The sequence below is a fragment of the Chiloscyllium plagiosum genome, unplaced genomic scaffold (assembly GCF_037043375.1).
Source record: "Chiloscyllium plagiosum isolate Xiang-an unplaced genomic scaffold, Cpla_swu_hap1 HiC_scaffold_18, whole genome shotgun sequence".
Taxonomy (NCBI): domain Eukaryota; kingdom Metazoa; phylum Chordata; class Chondrichthyes; order Orectolobiformes; family Hemiscylliidae; genus Chiloscyllium; species Chiloscyllium plagiosum.
In genome coordinates this window covers 80,123,207-80,143,097 of record NW_028270156.1, presented here as the reverse complement: position 1 = coordinate 80,143,097, position 19,891 = coordinate 80,123,207, and the positions used below count along the sequence as shown (strand labels likewise).

At 45.2% G+C, this 19,891-nt stretch overlaps 1 protein-coding gene across 3 annotated transcripts in view; it reads left to right on the top strand.

Moving 5' to 3' along the window:
• Nucleotides 1–2,678, top strand: part of nr1h3 (nuclear receptor subfamily 1, group H, member 3) — a 76,549-nt gene extending 73,871 nt beyond the window's left edge. For all 3 annotated transcript variants that reach the window (XM_043706319.2, XM_087996832.1, XM_043706316.2), the window contains one exon: nt 187–2,678. In XM_043706319.2, the coding sequence (XP_043562254.2) occupies nt 187–333 (147 nt within the window). In that variant the 3' untranslated portion in view covers nt 334–2,678. The remainder of the gene's footprint in view (nt 1–186) is intronic.
• Nucleotides 2,679–19,891: the final 17,213 nt, after the last annotated feature.

Below are 19,891 nucleotides of genomic sequence, written 5' to 3'. Positions count from 1 at the left end.
ATTTCTCTCTCCACAGATACTACCTGGCCTCCTGGGTAATTTCAGCATTTTCTATATTGATTTCATGATGATATCCAAATCTTTAAGATAAGGTCTACCCGAATATGAGGCCTTTTGTCCAGTGAGTTCAAATCAAATTAAATGGTGCACTGACATATCCTCTTCCTCCTGTCTCTCTCTCTATAGGATCAGTTGATGTTCCCCCGCATGCTGATGAAGCTCGTCTCTTTGCGGACTCTGAGCAGTGTCCATTCCGAGCAAGTCTTTGCATTACGACTTCAGGATAAAAAATTGCCTCCTCTCCTGTCAGAAATCTGGGACATGCATGAATGACCCCGGAGTTTTCCGTGCAGAGTCCAGCTCACGGAAACAGATAGACTGTCAAATTGGAGAGAACTTCTTTTGGTGGGAATGAGAGCAGACAAGGACAGAGTTATTAAGAGTTTCAACTGCAATTGTCAATGCAATACCCCATGTTTAGAGACATTTTAAGGGGATTTCCTGTGTTAAATCTAGGAGGATTCCATTTTACGATTGCTTTGTTGTTTTAACGTGTTAACCATATGGTAGCTGACTGTCTCTGTCCATGTTCACAGAACAGATCTCTAAGGCACAGTCTTGTTTGAATGTAGTGATGGCCAGAATTTGTGAAAGGAATAGGGGAACTGGCTCTCCATTTCCCTGTCAAAAACTACAGTCCCCAAACTGAGAGCCAGGCTCATGTTTGCCAGTGAGCAGCAGGACAGTGAGGGAGCAGAGAGACTGTTGCGCGGGCCAGTGTTACCAAGAGATATACTACCAACTAACCAAGGTCAGAATGTGCCACAATCCAGCTTTATATGGAGCTATTGATTTATAATAATGCACTAAAACCAACTGGAAAGCTCACTCAGACTGATTATCTGTTTTACAGTGTTTCTGACTGAAACCTGTTTAAAAGTTTCCAAAGTCCAACCGGATCATTGGGCTGCTGTCTCATTACATAAAGAGATGGTGGTTTAATTTGTGGGTCACTATGCCTCAGATAATGTTGGAGGGAGAGACCTTCACAGAAACTTCATCAGGTGGGGGAATTGAAACCATGTTGTTGGAATCATTTCCCATTGCAAATCAGCTGTCCAGTACAGTGTTTCTGCCTAGTATCTTTTTATAGTGCCTCTGTCTTTGTTATCTATTTCACAGTGTCCCTGTTTCTGACTGGTATGTGCTTTACTGTGTCTGACTGGTATCTGTTTTACAAAATCTATCTTTGACTGGTATCTGTTTCACAATATCTCTGATTGGTTATCTGCTTTGCAGTGTCTCTGTCTCTGACATTTTGTATTCACATTGTTGGCTGGGCCTTTGAAAAGATAGTGGTGAGCTGCCTTTTTGAACTGTTGAAGTCCATGTGCTGTTGGTATATCCACAATGCTCTCAGGGGAGAAGTTCCAGGATTTTGACACTGTGACAATGAAGAAACAGCGATATATTTCCAAGTCACAATGGTGAGTGGCTTGAAGGTGAACCTGAAGGTGGTGGTGTTCCCATGTATCTGCTACACTTGTCCTTCTGCATGGCAGCGTCAAAGTTGCCTAAGGAACTTACATAACTTTCTGCAGTGCAACTTATAGTACATGCTGCTACTCCTGAATATCAGTGGTGGATGGAGTAGATGTCTATACATGTTGTTCCTATCAAGTAGGTTAAGGAATGGTAGGTGGAGTTTAATGCAGACAACTGTGAGGTTTTACATTTTGGTGAGACAAACAAGGGCAAGACTGATACAGTTAATGGTAGGGCTCCGAGGAGTGTTGTCGAACAGAAAGACCTAGTGGTGTAGGTACATCGTTTCTTGAAAGTGCTGTCACAAGTAGACAGGATGGTGAAGAAGGTATTTGGCACAGTTTAGATTAGATTATATTAGATTACTTACAGTGTGGAAACAGGCCCTTCGGCCCAACAAGTCCACACCGCCCCGCCGAAGCACAACCCACCCATACCCCTACATTTACCCCCTACCTAACACTACGGGCAATTTAGCATGGCCAATTCACCTGACCTGCACATCTTTTTGGATTGTGGGAGGAAACCGGAGCACCCGGAGGAAACCCACGCAGACACGGGGAGAATGTACAAACTCCACACAGTCAGTCACCTGAGGCGGGAATTGAACCCGGGTCTCTGGCGCTGTGAGGCAGCAGTGCTAACCACTGTGCCACCGTGCCGTGTCATCATCGGTCCAAGCATTGAGTACAGGGGTCATGTTACGGCTGTAGAAAACATTGATGGGGTCACATTTGCAGTAATGTGTACAATTATGCTCTAAGAAGTATGTTATTAAATTGGAAAGACGCAAAATCGATTTACAAAGATGTTATCAAGACCGGAAGCTTTGAGTTACAAGGAGAGGCTGGATCGAGTGAGACTTTGTTCTCTGGAGACTGAGAGGTGACCTTATAGAGGTTTATAAAATCATGAGGGGCATAGATAATGTGAATTGCCACAGTCTTTTTCCCCAGGGTAGGGGAAATTTTACAATGGCTCTGTCGCTAACTGGTTCCCTTGTCTTGCTGGATGCTCCTTTAGCCTGTCAGTTTGGAGTGGCACCACACCATTTTCCACAGTTGGGTGAAAAGCCTGGAATTCCCGAATGGCATTCTGGGTAAACTCAGGCCAATTGGACTGCAGTAGTTCAAGACGGCAACTCACCGCCACCTTCTCAAGGGCAACTATGGATGGGCAATGTCAGTGATACCCACATTCCATAAATGAATTTAAGAAGTTAAACAATGGAGTTTACACAATGGTGGATTTGAAAGCTAGTTTCATGGCTGATACAAAACTCTGATCCTGTAATGTCCTGTAGCTGGGGAAGTCGCCTCAGAGCCACTCAGTTCAAGGGCAGTCAGGGACAGCTAACAAATGTGTGCTTAATCAGCAATGTGCACATCCCATGAAATAATTTTTTTTTTAAAAGGAATTCTCCTTGACTGGTAAAAACTGAAAGAACTGCAGATGCTGGGAATCAGAAACAAAATCAGAATGTTCTGGAAAAGATCAGCATATCTGGCAGCACCTGTGAAAAGACATCAGAGTGAATGTTCTGGTTGGGTGATTGTTCACCAGGACTGACGGTAGCTGGGAAAATGTTGGTTTACATGCAGAAGATAGGTTGAGGGGAGAGGGTAAGGAATAAATGATAGGTGGAGAGTCCAAAGAGAGAGAAGAACAGTTAGACAGACAAAGGAGTGGTTAATGATCTGTCTAGGAGGGTGAATAGCTGTTAATGGAGACCATCAGTGGCTAACAATAGGTCGTGTATAATGGCAGACTTTATGATAACAAAGGAGAAAGTGAGGTCTGCAGATGCTGGAGATCAGAGCTGAAAATGTGTTGCTGGAAACACGCAGCAGGTCAGGCAGCATCCAGGGAACAGGAGAATCGACGTTTCGGGCATAAGCCCTTCTTCAGGAATTGCTTATGCCCGAAACGTCGATTCTCCTGTTCCCTGGATGCTGCCTGACCTGCTGCGCGTTTCCAGCAACACATTTTCAGTTTATGATAACAAAGTCTGGTGTGTGGGGTTGGGGGCTAGAACATGGGAGAGTTCAGGCCCTAAAATTATTGAACTCGATATTGAGTCTGGAGGGCTGCAGGGTCCCCAAAAAGAAAATGAGGTATTGTATGAATAGGAAGGGTTTGGAGGGATATGGGCTGGGTGCTGGCTGGTGGGACTACATTGGGTTGGGATATCTGGTCAGCATGGACAGGTTGGGCCGAAGGGTCTGTTTCCGTGCTGTACATCTAAATGACTCAGATGTGCTGAGGTTTGCTGAAACACTGCAGCAGGCCTGAGACAGACATGTTGACCAATGTGGAGGTGTTGAAGTAGCAGGAGAAAGTGAGGTCTGCAGATGCTGGAGATCAGAGCTGGAAATGTGTTGCTGGAAAAGCGCAGCAGGTCAGGCAGCATCCAGGGAACAGGAGAATCGACGTTTCGGGCATGAGCCCTTCTTCATGTTGAAGTAGCAGGCAACTGGAAGCTCAGGGACTTGTTGCGAGCAGAACGCAGTCTACGCTTCATTTCCCCAATGTAGACGAAACCACATTGTGAGCAGCGAATGCAGTAGTCGAGATTGTGTAAAGTGCAGGTAAAGTGATGCTTCACCTGAAAGGTATGTTTGGGCCCTTGGATACTGAGGAGGGAGGAGGTAAATGGGCAGGTATTACACCTTGGGCAATTGCAGGGGAGGGTGCTGTGCAGGGGTGTTGGAAGTGAAGGAAGTGTGGACCATTGTCTCCTGGAGGGAACGGTCCCTGGGGAAGGCAGACAAGGGAAGGGAGGGAAAAATGTGTGTGATGGTGGCATCCTGCTGGAGGTGATGAAAATGGGAGCTGATTAGCTTCTGGATGTGGAAGCTGCAAGGATAATAGAAGACCCTATTGCTGTTGAAGGAGGAAAGAGGGGGTGAGGGCGGAAGCGCGGGAGATGGGTCGGACCCCGTTGAGAGCACTGTCAACAATAGTGCTGTGGAATCCTTGGTTGAGGAAGAAGGTAAACATTTCAGAGGCTCCCTTGTTGAAGTTGCTTCATCAGAATAGATGTCAAGGAGACAGAGGAATTGGGATAATGCAAAGGGGTCATAGAGATGTACAGCACAGAAACAGACCCTTCGGTCCAACTCGTCCATGCCGACCAGATATCCTAACCTAATCTAGTCCCATTAGCCAGCACTTGGCCCATATCCCTCTAAACCCTTCCTATTCATATACCCATCTGGATGCCTTTTAAATGCTGTAATTGTACCAGCCTCCACCACTTCCTCTGGCAGCTCATTCCATACACGTACCATCCTCTGTGTGAAGAAGTTGCCCCTTAGGTCTCTCTTATATCTTCCCCTCTCACCCTAAACCTAAGCCCTCTAATTCTGGAGTCCCCCACCTGAGAGAAAAGACCTTGTCTATTTACCCTATCCATGTCCCTCATGATTTTCTAAACCTCTATAAGGTCATTCCTCAGCCTCTGTCGCTCCAGGGAAAACAGCCCCAGCCTATTCAGTCTCATCCTATAGCTCAAATCCTCCAACTCTGGCAACATCCTTGTAAATCTTTTCTGACCCCTTTCAACTTTCACAACATCCTTCCAAGAGGAGGGAGAGCAAAATTGCAAACAATATTCCAATGTCCTGTACAACGTTACCTCCTCTTTACAGGAAACAGGGTGCAAGCTGTAGGAGCCAGTGGGTTTTAATTGATATTAGTGGCCAGCCTATTCCCAGAACTGGAAACAGAGAGCTGAGGAAGGGAAGGGAGGAGTCATAGAGCTACACAGCGTGGAAACAAATCCTTCGGTCCAACTCATCCATACTGAACAGATATCCTAACCTAACCTAGACCCATTTGCCAGCACTTGGTCCATATCCCTCTAAATCCTTCCTATTAATATATTCATCAAGATTCCTTTAAATGCTGCAATTGTACCAGCCTCCACCATTTCCTCTGGCAGCTCATTCCATATACGCACCACCTTCTGCATGAAAAAGTTCTCCTTTAGTTCCCTTTTATATCTTTCCCTTCTCAACCGAAACCTATGCCCTCTAGTTCTGGACTCCCCTACCCCAGGGAAAAGACTTTGTCTATTAATCTTCCCATGTCCGTCATGACCTCTATAAGGTCACCCCTCAGCCTCCAATGCTCCAGCCTGTTCAGCCTCTCCCTATAGTTCCAATCCTGCAACTCTGGCAACATCCTTGTAAATCTTTTCTGAACCCCTTCAAGTTTCACAACATCTTTCTGATAGGAAGGACACTAGAATTGCACACAATATTCCAAAAGTGGCCTAACCAATGTCCTGCATAGCCGCAACATGACCTTCCAACTCCTGTACTCAACACTCTGACAATAAAGGAAAGCATACCAAACGCCTTCTTCACTATCCTATCTATCTGCGACTCCACTTTCAAGGAGCTATGAACCTGCACTCCAAGATCTCTTTGTTCAGCAACACTCCCCAGGGCCTTTGCCAATAAGTGTATAAGTCCTGCCAAGATTTGCTTTTCCAAAATGTAGAACCTCGGCTTTATCAAAATTAAACTCCATCTGCCACTCCTCGGCCCATTGGCCCAATAATCCAAGATCCCATTGTACTCTGAGGTAACCTTCTTCGTGGTCCACTACACTTCCAATTTTGATGTCATCTGCAAACTTACTAACTATACCTCCCACGTTCACATCCAAATCATTTATATAAATGATGAAAAGTAGAGGACCCAGCACCGATCCTTGTGGCACTCCACTGGTCACAGGCCTCCAGTCTGAAAAGCAACCCTCCACCACCACCCTCTGTCTTCTACCTTTGAGCCTGTTCTGTATCCAAATGGCTAGTTTGCCCTGTATTCAATGAGATCTCACCTTACAAACCAGTCTCCCATGGGGAACCTTGTCGAACAGCTTATGAGGTCCATACAAATGATATCCACGGATCTGCCCTCATCAATCCTCTTTGTTACTTCTTCAAAAAACTCAATCAAGTTCATGAGACATAATTTCCCACGCACAAAGCCATGCTGACTATCCCTAATCAGTCTTTACCTTTCCAAATACATACAAATCCTGTCCCTCAGGATTCTCTCTAACAACTTACCCACCACCGACGTCAGGCTCACTGGTCTATAGTTCCCTGGTTTGTCCTTACCACCTTTCTTAAACAGTGGTACCACGTTAGCCAACCTTCAGTCTTCTGATACCTCACCTGTGACTATCGATGATACAAATATCTCAGCAAGGGGCCCCGCAATCACTTCTCTAGCTTCCCATAGAGTTCAAGGGCACACCTGATCAGGTCTGGGGGATTTATCCACTTTTATGCCTTTCAAGACATCTAGCACTTCCTCCTCTGCGATATGGACATTTTTCAAAATGTCATCATCTATTTCCCCACATTCTGTATCTTCCATGTCCTTCTCTACAATAAACATTGATGCAAAATACTCATTTAGTATCTACCTCATCTCCTGCAGCTCCACATGTAGGCTGCCTTGCTGATCTTTGAGGGGCTCTATTCTCTCCCTAGTTACCCTTTTGTCCTTAATGTATTTATAAATCCCCTTTGGATTCTCCTTAACCCTATTTGCCAAAGATATCTCAAGTCCCCTTTTTGCCCTCCTGATTTCTCTCTTAAGTATACTTTTACTGCCTTTACACACTTGGAAGGATTTACTCGATCTCTCCTGTCTATACCTGACATATGTTTCCTTCTTTTTCTCAATTTCTCAAAACCTCAATTTCTCTAGTCAACCAGTCTTCCCTCTATTTACCAGCCTTTCCTTTCACCCTGACAGGAATATACTGCCTCTGGACTTTCATTATCTCACTTCTGCAGGCTTTCCATTTTTCAGCCATCCCTTTATCTGTGAACATCTGCCCCTAATGGTCAGATGTTCACAGATAAAGTACTGTCAAAATTGGCCTTCCATCAATTTTGACCTTCAACTTTTAGATCTGGTCTATCCTTTTCCATCACTATTGTAAAATTGATAGAATTATGGTCGCTAGCCCCAAAGTGTTCCCCCACTGACACCTCAGTCACCTACCCTGCCTTATTTCCCAAGAGTAGGTCATGTTTTGCACCTTCTCTTATAGTTCCATCCACATACTGAATCAGAACATTTTCTTGTACACACTTAAATTCCCCTTAGCACTATGGCAGTCCCAGTCTATTTTTGGAAAGTTAAAATCCTTGACCATAACCACTCTATTATTCTTAGAGATAACCGAAATGTCCTCACAAATTTGTTTCTTAATTTCCCTCTGACTATTAGGGGGTCTATAATACAATCCCAATAAGGTGATCATCCCCTTCTTAGCTCTCAGTTCCATCCAAATAACTTCCCTGGATGTATTTCCAGGAATATCCTCCCTCAGTACAGCTGTAATGCTGTCCCTTATCAAAAATGCCACTCCCCCTCCTCTCTTGCCTCCCTTTCTGTCCTTCCTGTAGCATTTGTATCCTGGAACATTAAGCTGCCAGTCCTGTCCATTCCCTGAGCCACAACTCTGTAATTGCTATATCCCAGTCCCATGTTCCTAACCATGCCCTGAGCTCATCTGCCTTCCCTGTTAGGCCCCTTGCATTGAAATAAATGCAGTTTAATTTATCGGTCCTACCTTGTTCTCTGCTTTGATCCTGCCTGCCCTGACTGTTTGACTTGCCTTTGTTTTCTCAGGAGAACCCTGAGACCATCATGTTGGGGATGGAACATGTAAAGGGATTGCACGTCTATGGTAAAGAGGCGGCAGCTGGAGCCTACAAACTGGAAATTCCGAAACTGACATAAAGCGTCAGAGGACTCGTGGATGTTAAGTGGGCAGGGTCTGGACCAGGGGAGAAAAGACCAAGTCAAGGCAATAGCAGGCTGAAACAATGGGTTTGCCCAGGCAGTCCTGCTTGTGGATTTCGAAAGGAGGTAGAAGCGAGCTGTGCAAGGCTGGGGGACTATCACCTTGGAGGCAGTAGGTGGGAGGTCACCAGATGAAATGAGATCAGTTACCATTGTTGATCCAATGGCTGGATGTGCCATGGTGGAGTGATGGTCCAGGGGGGGAGAGAAGAGGTATCTGAGAGCTGGCGCTCAGCCTTTGCAATGTAGAGGTCAGTCCACCAGACTACAGCAGCACCACCCTTACTGTCAGGCTTAATAACAAAGTCAGGCTTCGATCGAAGCACACGGTGCAGTTAGTTCAGAGGGAGGCGGGTTAGATTGGGTGAGGGGTGGGGGGAATTGAGCAGACCAATGTCACGCCGACTGTTTTAATGAACAGACCGATTGCTGGTCAAAGGCTGGAACAGGACTGGAGGGTTGTCCAAAGAGTATAATCCACTTTTTCCCCTGCCAACTGCCACATTATGGGCTTGGTGCCAGTAAAAATACAAAGGTTGATGCTAACATCCGGCCTGCACTGTTTGGTCTCCAAGCCTGCCTCTCTGTGGTGGTCTATTGGAGGAAAGATGTGTTTACTCACCTGAGACAAGGTAACAGTCAAAGCTTGGATGGTTGCCTTAATTGCCTCCATGCTTACTCCATACCTCAGGCAGCTCTGCCACAATCTCAGTTTGTCTCTGGATTTCCAGGAGTCTGGATGTGGCCTTCATGACCCTGAGGCGATTATTCCAGCATTGTCAGAGGTCTCCGTTCTCACAGCCTTGTCATCTTTGTTCATCAGTGAGGTACTGACCAGGTCATAAGCCAAAGCCATTATGTGTCTAATCATATGCTGGGGAATGAGGTGGCAGGTGTCATTTATTAATGGAATACATTTGGATCTCCCAGCTCTTCTCTTGCCACATCAACTGGCATCGTTCCTGGCAAGGAAACTACAACATGATTAAGCTCTCGTTTTAGATCATAATGACTGACCAGTCCTTAGTGCAGTGCTGTCCCAAGCTAACTGCAATGTTCTGAGATTGAGTGATCAGCTTGTTTTCCAGACAACTCCAGGACTTCTACCTCTGAATTGAGATTGTTTGGATTGCTGGAACCCCCTTCACTCTTAGCACACTCTGGCCTGTATTGAGGCCTTATGTTCAGGATGAAAATTTGCTCGCTGAGCTGGAGGGTTTATTTTCAGACGTTTCATCACCATACTAGGTGACATCATCTGTGAGCCTCTGGTAAAGCACTGGTGGTGTGTTCCGATTTCTAATCATGTGTTTAAGTTTCTTTGGGTGAGTGATGTCATTTCCTGCTATTTTTCTCAGGGGGTGGTAAACGTGATCCAAGTTGATGTGTTTACTGATAGAGTTCCGGTTGGAATGCGATGCTTCAAGGAATTCTCCTTAATGTCTCTGTTTGGCTTGTCCTGGGATGGGTGTGTTGTCCCAGTCTCAGTGGTATCCTTTTTCTTTTGTATGTAAGGATACTAGTGGTAGTGGAAAGTGAGGACTGCAGATGCTGGAGATCAGAGCTTAAAAACGTATTGCTGGAAAAGTGCAGCAGGTCAGGCAGCATCAAAGGAACAGGAGAATCGATTGCAAGGTGTTCCAGAGGTGTTCTCTGAAACGTGGTTGGTGTGGGTGGAGAACACCTCTGGGACACCCGCACCAACCAACCCAACCGCCCCGTGGCTGAACACTTTAACTCCCCCTCCCACTCCACCAAGGACATGCAGGTCCTTGGACTCCTCCATCGCCAGACCATGGCAACACGACACCTGGAGGAAGAGCGCCTCATCTTCCGCATAGGAACCCTCCAACCACAAGGGATGAATGCAGATTTCTCCAGCTTCCTCATTTCCCCTCCCCCCACCTTTTCTCAGTCCCAACCCTCGAACTCAGCACCGCCTTCTTGACCTGCAATCTTCTTCCCGACCTCTCTGCCCCCACCCCCTCTCCGGCCTATTACCCTCACCTTAACCTCCTCCCACCTATTGTATTCCCAACGCCCCTCCCCCAAGTCCCTCCTCCCTACCTTTTATCTTAGCCTGCTTGGCACACCCTCCTCATTCCTGAAGAAGGGCTTGTGCCCGAAACGTCGATTCTCCTGTTCCTTTGATGCTGCCTGACCTGCTACGCTTTTCCAGCAACACATTTTTAAGTACTAGTGGTAGTGGGTCATGTCTTCTTGTGGCTAGTTGATGTTCATTTATCCTGGTGGCTAGTTTTCTGCCTGTTTGTCCGATGTAGTGTTTGTTACGGTCCTTGCAAGGTATTTTGTAAATGACATTCATTTTGCTTGTTGATTGTATAGGGTCTTTAAAGTTCATTAGCCGCTGTTTTAGTGTGTCGATGGGTTTGTGGGCTATCATGATGCCAAGAGGTCTGAGTAGTCTGGAAGTCATTTCAGAGATGTCTTTGATGCAGGGTGAAGTGGCTAGGGTTTCTGGGCACGTTGTCTGCTTGTTTGGGTTTGTTGCTGAGGAATCGACGGACTGTGTTTAGATTACATTACAGTGTGGAAACAGGCCCTTCGGCTCAACAAGTCCACACCAACCCACCCATATCCCTACATTTACCCCTTACCTAACACTATGGGCAATTTAGCATGGCCAATTCACCTGACCTGCACATCTTTGGACTGTGGAGGAAACCGGAGCACCCGGAGGAAACCCACGCAGACACGGGGAGAACGTGCAAACTCCACACAGTCAGTCGCCTGAGGCGGGAATTGAACCCGGGTCTCAGGCGCTGTGTGGCAGCAGTGCTAACCACTGTGCCACCGTGCCCATTCTTCTTGAATATGCTGTATAGGTATTTCTCTTCTTCTATTCATGTACCTCAGTGCTGCAGTGTGTGGTGGCTCGTTCAAATAATGTCCTAATGCAGCTTCATTTGTGGGTGTTGGGATGATTGCTTTGGACAAACAGGCAGAAAACTAGCCACCAGGATACATGAACATAAACTAGTCACAAAAAGACCTGACCCACTCTCATTAGTATCCTTATTTCAGATGGAGAAGGATACGACTTTGACTAGGACAGCACATCCATCCTAGGACAAGCCAAACAGAGTCACACACGAGAATTCCTAGAAGCATGGCATTCCAACCGGAACTTGATTTGGACCCCATTTACCATCCTCTGAGAAAAGGAACCGGAAATGACATGACCAACCCAAAGAAACCTAAACACATAAATGGAAAGTGGGACATACCATCAGTGCCTCACTGGAGGCTCACTGAAGATGTTACCTAGTATGGTGATGAAACGTCTGAGAACAAACCTTCCAGCTCAGCGAGCAAATTTACATTGAGAACCCCAACCTGAACTACAAATCTTTTCAAAAATCGCTAATTTTATGTTCTACAAACATTAACTGGACAGTGGGTTGAACTGTACAAAATGCTGCTGTAGTGCTCTCAATGTGGACCTCCAGTGATGTTTGGATAAGAACATACATCTGTATGGCTGTGCTTGTGTTCTCACATGAACTAAACTTAGAGGAGGATGGGCATACGTGGAACATACACACACATCCAGTGGTTACAAAACATCAACTAGGGAGACACAGACCTACCTCACAGAGTGACCCCACTATCCACACTCACTTACAACCACTATTTGCATTAATTTCATACAAGCTCTCCAGTTTGGTTCAAGGAAAGTGATCCATCCTTTTAAGATGCTGGATTCAATTTTGCTGCTGGATCCTTTGGCTTCTTGGCCATTTCAGATGTTGGAAAGAGTACCTCCCTCAGACTTTTCTGATGGGAGCTGGCAATTGAAACAGGCTTTTATATGGAGAACAGGGATGGCTGCTTTATCAAAATGATGCCAGCGTGGGCTGTGGATGGTGGTTAAGGGTCTGATGATGTTTGACACTGATCATGGGGTTTCCCTGCAACGCTTTTGTTAATTGGTCAATTGATGCAAGTTGGTATTTGACCACCCACAGCAGAATGCTGCCACCCTCCATATAAGACATGACAACCATAATGTATTGATTTAATTTCATCCCATGTACCTTTTGATATTGAAAACACCAATTCAATCATTTCTCAGCCTATGGCCACAATATTTTGAAAGACGAAATAGCTATTTTACCACGCAGTCAGATTTTTACCAGAGTCTAAGCAATCCCTCACTGCCAAATGGGAAGATTGGCAGAGACACTGAGAAGGCAGCTATCCAGCAGTGTGTGGGACTGGGAGAGTTGGAGGCTTCATGCCAAGACAGCCCGTGTACTACAGAGGGACCCTTGCTTTCAGACGTGAGGATTCAGCATTCTGAACGGCATATCCTGTCTATGTGTCACATTAAAAATATTTTCAGATTGATCCTGAATGGGCACCCCAACATTCACCAACCCAAGCTCAGAAAGAACTCAGAAACTCTGCAGGGGCATGGGAACCCAGATGGTAGCTTCAGGGTGCAGGGCCTGGAGTGTAGGGAGGTTAGGAACATGGCATCAATTTCCAAGGAGGGTGTCTGTAAACAGGAAAGTGGCTTGAAGTGTGTATACTTCAATGCAAGAAGTATACGAAATAAGGTAGGTGAACTTGCAGCGTGGGTTGGTACCTGGGACTTCGATGTTGTGGCTATTACGGAGACATGGCTAGAACAGGGACAGGATTGGCTGTTGCAGGTTCCAGGATTTAAATGTTTTAGTAGGGTCAGAGGTGGGGGTAAAAGAGGGGGAGGTGTGGCATTGCTTGTCAAAGATAGTATTACAGTGGTGGAAAGGACGATGGATGAGGACTTGCCATCTGAGGTAGTTTGGGCTGAGGTTCGGAATAGGAAAGGTGAGGTCACCCTGTTAGGAGTCTTTTACAGGCCTCCCAATAGTCCTAGAAACGTAGAAGAAAGGATAGGGAAGGTGATTCAGGAGATGAGTGACAGTAATAGGGTGGTGGTTATGGGGGACTTTAACTTTCCTGATATTGATTGGGAAAGCTATAGCTCAAGTTCGTTAGATGGGTCAGTGTTTGTTCAATGTGTGCAGGAGAGTTTCCTGACACAATATGTAGACAGGCCAACAAGAGGTGAGGCCATACTGGATTTGGTTCTGGGTAACGAACCAGGCCAGGTGTTAGAATTAGAGGTAGGTGAGCACTTTGGGGATAGTGACCATAATTCGGTGATTTTTACTCTCGTGATGGAGAGGGATAAGTGTGTACTACAGGGCAAGAGTTATAGCTGGGGTCAGGGAAATTATGATGCGGTGAGGCATGACTTAGGATGTGTGGCCTGGAAAAGTAGACTCCAAGGCAAGAGTGTAAATGATATGTGGAGCTTGTTCAAGGAGCAACTATTGAGTGTCCTTGATAATTATGTACCTGTCAGGCAGGGAGGAAAGGGTCGTGCGAGGGAGCCGTGGTTTAATAAGGAATTGGAATCCCTTGTTAAATGGAAGAGGGCGGCCTATCTCAAGATGAGACGTGAAGGTTCAATTGGGGCGATTGAGAGTTATAGGGTAGCCAGGAAGGACCTGAAGAGAGAGTTAAGAGCAGCAAGGAGGGGACATGAAAGGTCCTTAGTTGGTAGGATTAGGGAAAACCCTAAGGCTTTCTATAGGTATGTTAGGAATAAAAGAATGACTAGGGTAGGAATAGGTCCAGTCAAGGATAGTAGTGGGAAGTTGCGTGTGGAGGCGGAAGAGATTGGGGAGACACTGAATGAATACTTTTCTTCAGTATTTACTCAGGAACAGGGCATTGTCGTCGATGTGAATACTGAGTCACAAATAAGTAGAATGGATGGCTTTGAGGTATGGAGAGAAGAGGTGTTGGAAATCCTGGAAAAGGTGAAAATAGATAAGTCCCCTGGGCCTGATGGCATTTATCCTAGGATTCTCTGGGAAGCAAGGGAGAAGATTGCAGAGCCATTGGCCTTGATTTTTATGTCCTCTTTGTCTACAGGAGTAGTGCCAGAAGACTGGAGGATAGCAAATGTGGTTCCCTTGTTCAAAAAGGGGAGTAGGGATAACCCTAGTAACTATAGGCCGGTGAGTCTCACTTCTGTTGTGGGCAAAGTCTTAGAGAGAATTGTAAGGGATAGAATTTATGCACATCTGGATAGGAATAATGTGATCAAGGATAGTCAGCATGGTTTTGTGAAGGGCAGGTCGTGCCTCACAAACCTTATTGAGTTCTTTGAAAAGGTGACGAAGGAGGTTGATGAGGGGAAAGCGGTAGATGTGGTATATATGGATTTTAGTAAGGCGTTTGATAAGGTTCCCCATGGTAGGCTACTGCAGAAAATACGGAGATATGGCATTGAGGGTGAGTTGGAGGTTTGGATTAGGAATTGGCTGGATGGAAGAAGACAGAGGGTAGTAGTTGATGGCAAAGTTTCTTCATGGAGTGCCGTCACTAGCGGTGTTCCGCAAGGATCTGTTTTGGGACCATTGCTGTTTGTCATTTTTATAAATGACCTGGAAGAGGGGTTAGAAGGTTGGGTGAGCAAGTTTGCGGATGATACGAAAGTCGGAGGAGTTGTTGACAGTGAGGAAGGATGTGGCAGGTTACAGCAGGATATAGAGAAGCTGCAGAGCTGGGCAGAAAGGTGGCAAATGGAATTCAATGTAGCTAAATGTGAGGTGATTCACTTTGGGAAGAATAACAAAAAGATGGGGTACTGGGCTAATGGTCGGATACTTGGTAGTGTGGATGAGCAGAGGGATCTTGGTGTCCATGTACACAGATCTCTGAAAGTTGCCACCCAGGTAAATAGTGCGGTGAGGAAGGCATATGGCGTACTGGCTTTTATTGGTAGAGGAATTGAGTTCCGGAGTCCTGAGGTCATGATGCAGTTGTATAAAACTCTGGTGCGGCCGCATCTGGAATATTGTGTGCAGTTTTGGTCGCCATACTATAGGAAGGATGTGGAGGCACTGGAACGGGTGCAGAGGAGGTTTACCAGGATGTTGCCTGGTATGGAAGGAAGATCGTATGAGGATAGACTGAGACACTTGGGGCTGTTTTCATTAGAGAAAAGAAGGTTTAGGGGTGACTTGATTGAGGTGTACAAGATAATTAGGGGGTTAGATAGGGTTGACAGTGTGAACCTTTTCCCGCGTATGGAGTCGGGTATTACAAGGGGGCATAGCTTTAAATTAAGGGGGGGGTAGATATAGGACTGAAGTTAGGGGTAGGTTCTTCACTCAGCGAGTCGTAAGTTCATGGAATGCCCTGCCAGCAGCAGTGGTGGACTCTCCCTCTTTATGGGCATTTAAGCGGGCATTGGATAGGTATATGGAGGATAGTGGGTTCGTATAGGTTAGGTGGGCTTGGATCGGCGCAACATCGAGGGCCAAAGGGCCTGTACTGCGCTGTATTCTTCTATGTTCTATGTTCTATAAAGGTGCAGGACACTTGGCATCATATATCAGTCTGTGGTTGTTTCCCAGCTGTATGCTCTCTATATTAACTATGAGAGCCACTATTCCATTTGAATCATGTCATAGAGTCACACAGTGTGGAAACATACCCTTCAGTCCAATGAGTCCTTGTTGACCATAATCTCAAAACTAGTCCCAACTGCCTGCACTTGGCCCATCTCCCTCCAAACCTTTCTTATTCATCTGCTTATCTAAATGTCTTTTAAATGTTGTAACTAGCTGAGTCCACCACTTGCTTTGGAAGTTCATCCCACACATGAACCACTCTGTAAAAAAAAAAATCCTCTCATATCTTTTTAAATTCTTTCTCCTCTCACCTTAAAAATACGCCCCAGTCTTCATATCCTCCACTCTAGGAAAAAGACACTGCCATTCACCTTACCCATACCCATCATTATTTTATGAAGGGATTCTTCATGTATATTAAAGGCAAAAGTATAACGAGAGAGAGAGAATAGGACCCCTCAAAGACCAAAGCGGACATGTATGTGTGGAACCGGAGGAGTTGGGCAAGGTCCTCAATGAAAATTTCTCTTCTGTGTTTATCGTGGAGATAGATGTGAACTTGGGAGTCAGTGGTGATATTTTGGGAGCAGTCCATATCACAGTGGAGGAGGTGTTGGGTGTATTAGAATGTATGAAGGTGGGTAAATCTCCTGGTCATGACCAGATATATCCAAGAGCCTTGCAAGAAGCTAGAGAAGAAATTGTGGAGTCCCTGGCTGATATATGTGCATCATTAGCCACGGTGAGGTCCCAGAGGACTGGAGGGTAGCGAATGTTGTGCCATTATTTAAAAAGGGCTGCAAAGAAAAACCTGGCAACTGTAGACCAGTAAGCCCAACATCTGTGGTGGGTAAGTTACTTGAGAAGATTCTGATGCATAAGATTTGGTTGCATTTTGAAAGGCAGGGTTTGATTAGGAGTAGTCAGCATGGGAGATCATGCCTTACAAATTTGTTAGAGCTCTTTGATGAAGTGATGAGGAGGTTTGATAAGGGCAGGGAGGTAAATGTAGTCTATATGGATTTCAGTAAGTTCCTTGATAAGGTTCCACATGATTGGCTGTTCTAGAAGGTTAGATTGCATGGAATCCGGGGGAGCTGGCAAACTGGATACACGATTGGTTTGATGGCAGGAAGCAGAGGGGAATAGTGGAAGGATACTTGTCAGACTGGAGGCCTGTGGCTACTGGTGTACCTCAGGGGTTGGTGCTGGGCCCATTGCTGATAGTAATCTATATCAATGATTTGGATGAGAAAGTACAAGGCATGGTTAGTAAGTTTGCAGATGATACTAAAATAGGCAGTATCGTGGGCAGTGAGCAAGGTTATCAGAAATTGCAGCAGGACCTTGATCAGCTGGGCCGAGCAATGGCAAGTAGAGTTTAATGTAGGTAAGTGTGAGGTCTTGCATTTTGGAAAATCAAATCAAAACAGGAGTGTCATGGTGAATGGTAAGGCCTTAAGGAACAGAGAGACCCTTAGAGTTCAAGTGCACCATTCTCTGAAAGGAGAGTCACAGGTAGACAGGGTTTGTGAAGAAGGCTTTTGACACACTGCCCTTCATTAGTCAGGGTGTTGAGTATACAAGTTGGGAAGTTATGTTGCAGTTGTACAGGACGTTGGTGAGGCTACACTGGGATATTGTGTTCAGCTTTGGTCACCTTGCTATGGGAAGGATGTTATTAAACTGGAAAAAGTGCAGAAGAAATTTACAGGGATGTTGCCAGGACTCAAAGGACTGAGTTATTGGGAGAAGTCGGACAAGCTAGGACTTCTTTCTTTCGAGTGTAGGAGACTGAGGGGGGATCTTATAGGAGTGTAGAAGATCCTGAGAGGCATGGATAGGGTGAAAGCACTCAGTCTTTTTCTCAGGGTTGGGGAATCGAGGACTAGTGGGCATCAGTTTAAGGTTAGAGGGGAAAGAATAAAAAGGAACCTGAGGAGCAACTTTTTTACACAAAGGGTGGTGCACATATGGAATGAGCTGCCAGAGGAAACAGTTGAGGCAGGTATATTGACATCATTCAAAAAGCATTTGGACAAAGATATGGGGAGGAAAGGTTTAGAAGGGTATGAGCAAGTGCAGGGAAATGGGGTTAGCATGGAGGAACACTCTGGTCAGCATGGATCTGTTTGGGCCAAAGGGCCTGTCTCCATGCTGCAGGACTTTATGAGATCACCCTTCAACCTCGTACTCCAGTGAGAAACGTCCCACCCGATCCAGCCTCTCCCGATGACTCAAATACTCCATTCCCAGTAGCATCCTGGTAAGTCTCTTCTGAACACTCTCCAGCTTAATAATATCCTTCTATAACAGGATGACCAGAACTAGACATAATCCTGCAAAAGAGGTCTTCATCAATGTCCTTTACAACCTCAACATAATATCCCAATTCCTATACTCAAAGGTCTGAACAATGAAAGCAAACATGCTAAAAGCCTTTTAAACTACCCTATCTATATGTAATGCAAACTTAAAAGAATTATGGACCTGGACCCCTAGACCTCTCTGTTCTACAACACTGCCTAATGCCTTACTTTTAATTGTAGAAGTCTTGTTTCTGTTTGTTTTACCAAAATGCAAAACCTTGCATTTATCCAAATTAAACTCCATTTGCCATTCTTCAGCCCATTGACTCAATTGATCAAGATCTCTTTCTAATCTTAGATAACCTTCTTCACTGTTCACTATATCACCAATCTTGGTATCATCTGCAAGCTTACTAACCATGTCTTCTATAAGCTCATCCAAATTATTTATAAAAATGACAAACAAAACTGGACCCAGCACCGATCATTGTGGAACACTGCTGATCACAGTTGTCCAGTCTGAAAAATAACACTTCACCATCACTCTCTATCTTCTGCTGTTAAGCCAATTTTGTAACCACTTGGCAAGCTTAGCCTGATTCTAATGTGATCTAACTTTACTAATTAGTCTACCAAGTGGAATCTTGTGAGAGGCTTTACTAAAGTCCAAGTAAACAATGTCTCTGCCCTCATCAATCTTCTTGGTTACTTCGTCAAAAAATCCAATCAAGTTTTTGAGACACAATTTATCTCGCATAAAACCATGCTGACTATCCTTAATCATTCCTTGCCTCTCCAAATGCATATAAATCCTATCTATCAGAATCACTTCCAACACCTTGCCCACCACCGAAGTTGCACTCACAGGTCTATAGTTCCCACGTTTCTCCTTATATCCCTTCTTGAGCAAACGCACAACATTTGCCACTCTTCATTCATTCTGCACCTGGACCGTACTGATAGATGATAGAAATATTTCTGCAAAAGGTCCCACAATTTCCTTCCTAAATTCTCACAAAGTCTTGGGATACACTACCTCAGGTCCAAGAGATTTATAGAACAAAGAACAAAGAAAATTTACAGCCCAGAAACAGGCCCTTCGGCCCTCCAAGCCTGAGCCAATTCAAATGTATTGTGTAAACCTGTCGGTCAATTCCTAAGCATCTGTATCCCTCTGCTCCCCATCTACTCATGCATCTGTCCAGACGCATCTTAAATGAATCTACCGTGCCTGCCACTGCCACCACTGCTGGCAACGCTTTCCAAACGCTCACCACCCTCTGTGTGAAATACCACGTGTATCCACCTTAAACTTTCCACCTCTCACTTCGAAAGCATGACCTCTCGACCTTTATATTTTCTAAGACCTCCAGCATTTCCTCTTCTGTAATGTGAATTGTTTTAAAAACATCCAATATTTATTTCTGAGTTCTCCAGCCTCTATTTCTTTTCCCACAGTATAAACTAATGCAAAATATTCAGTTAATATCTCTCCCATCTCCTGAGGTTCACTGTGTTCACTTCCAGGTGCTGTAACTGTAAGTATATCCCACACAAACCCTTGATTACATCACACTGGCCATTCAGTACAATGTGTCTGAGCTGATTCTTTGAGGTTAGGGATAGATGTTTGATTACTATCGGTCAAGTCAGCATAAGGAGGGAGAAAATGTTGGGTATGCTGAAAGGCATTAAGGTGGACAAGTCCCCAGGTCCGAATGGGATTTATCCCAGGTTAATGAGGGAAGGGTGGGAGGAAATA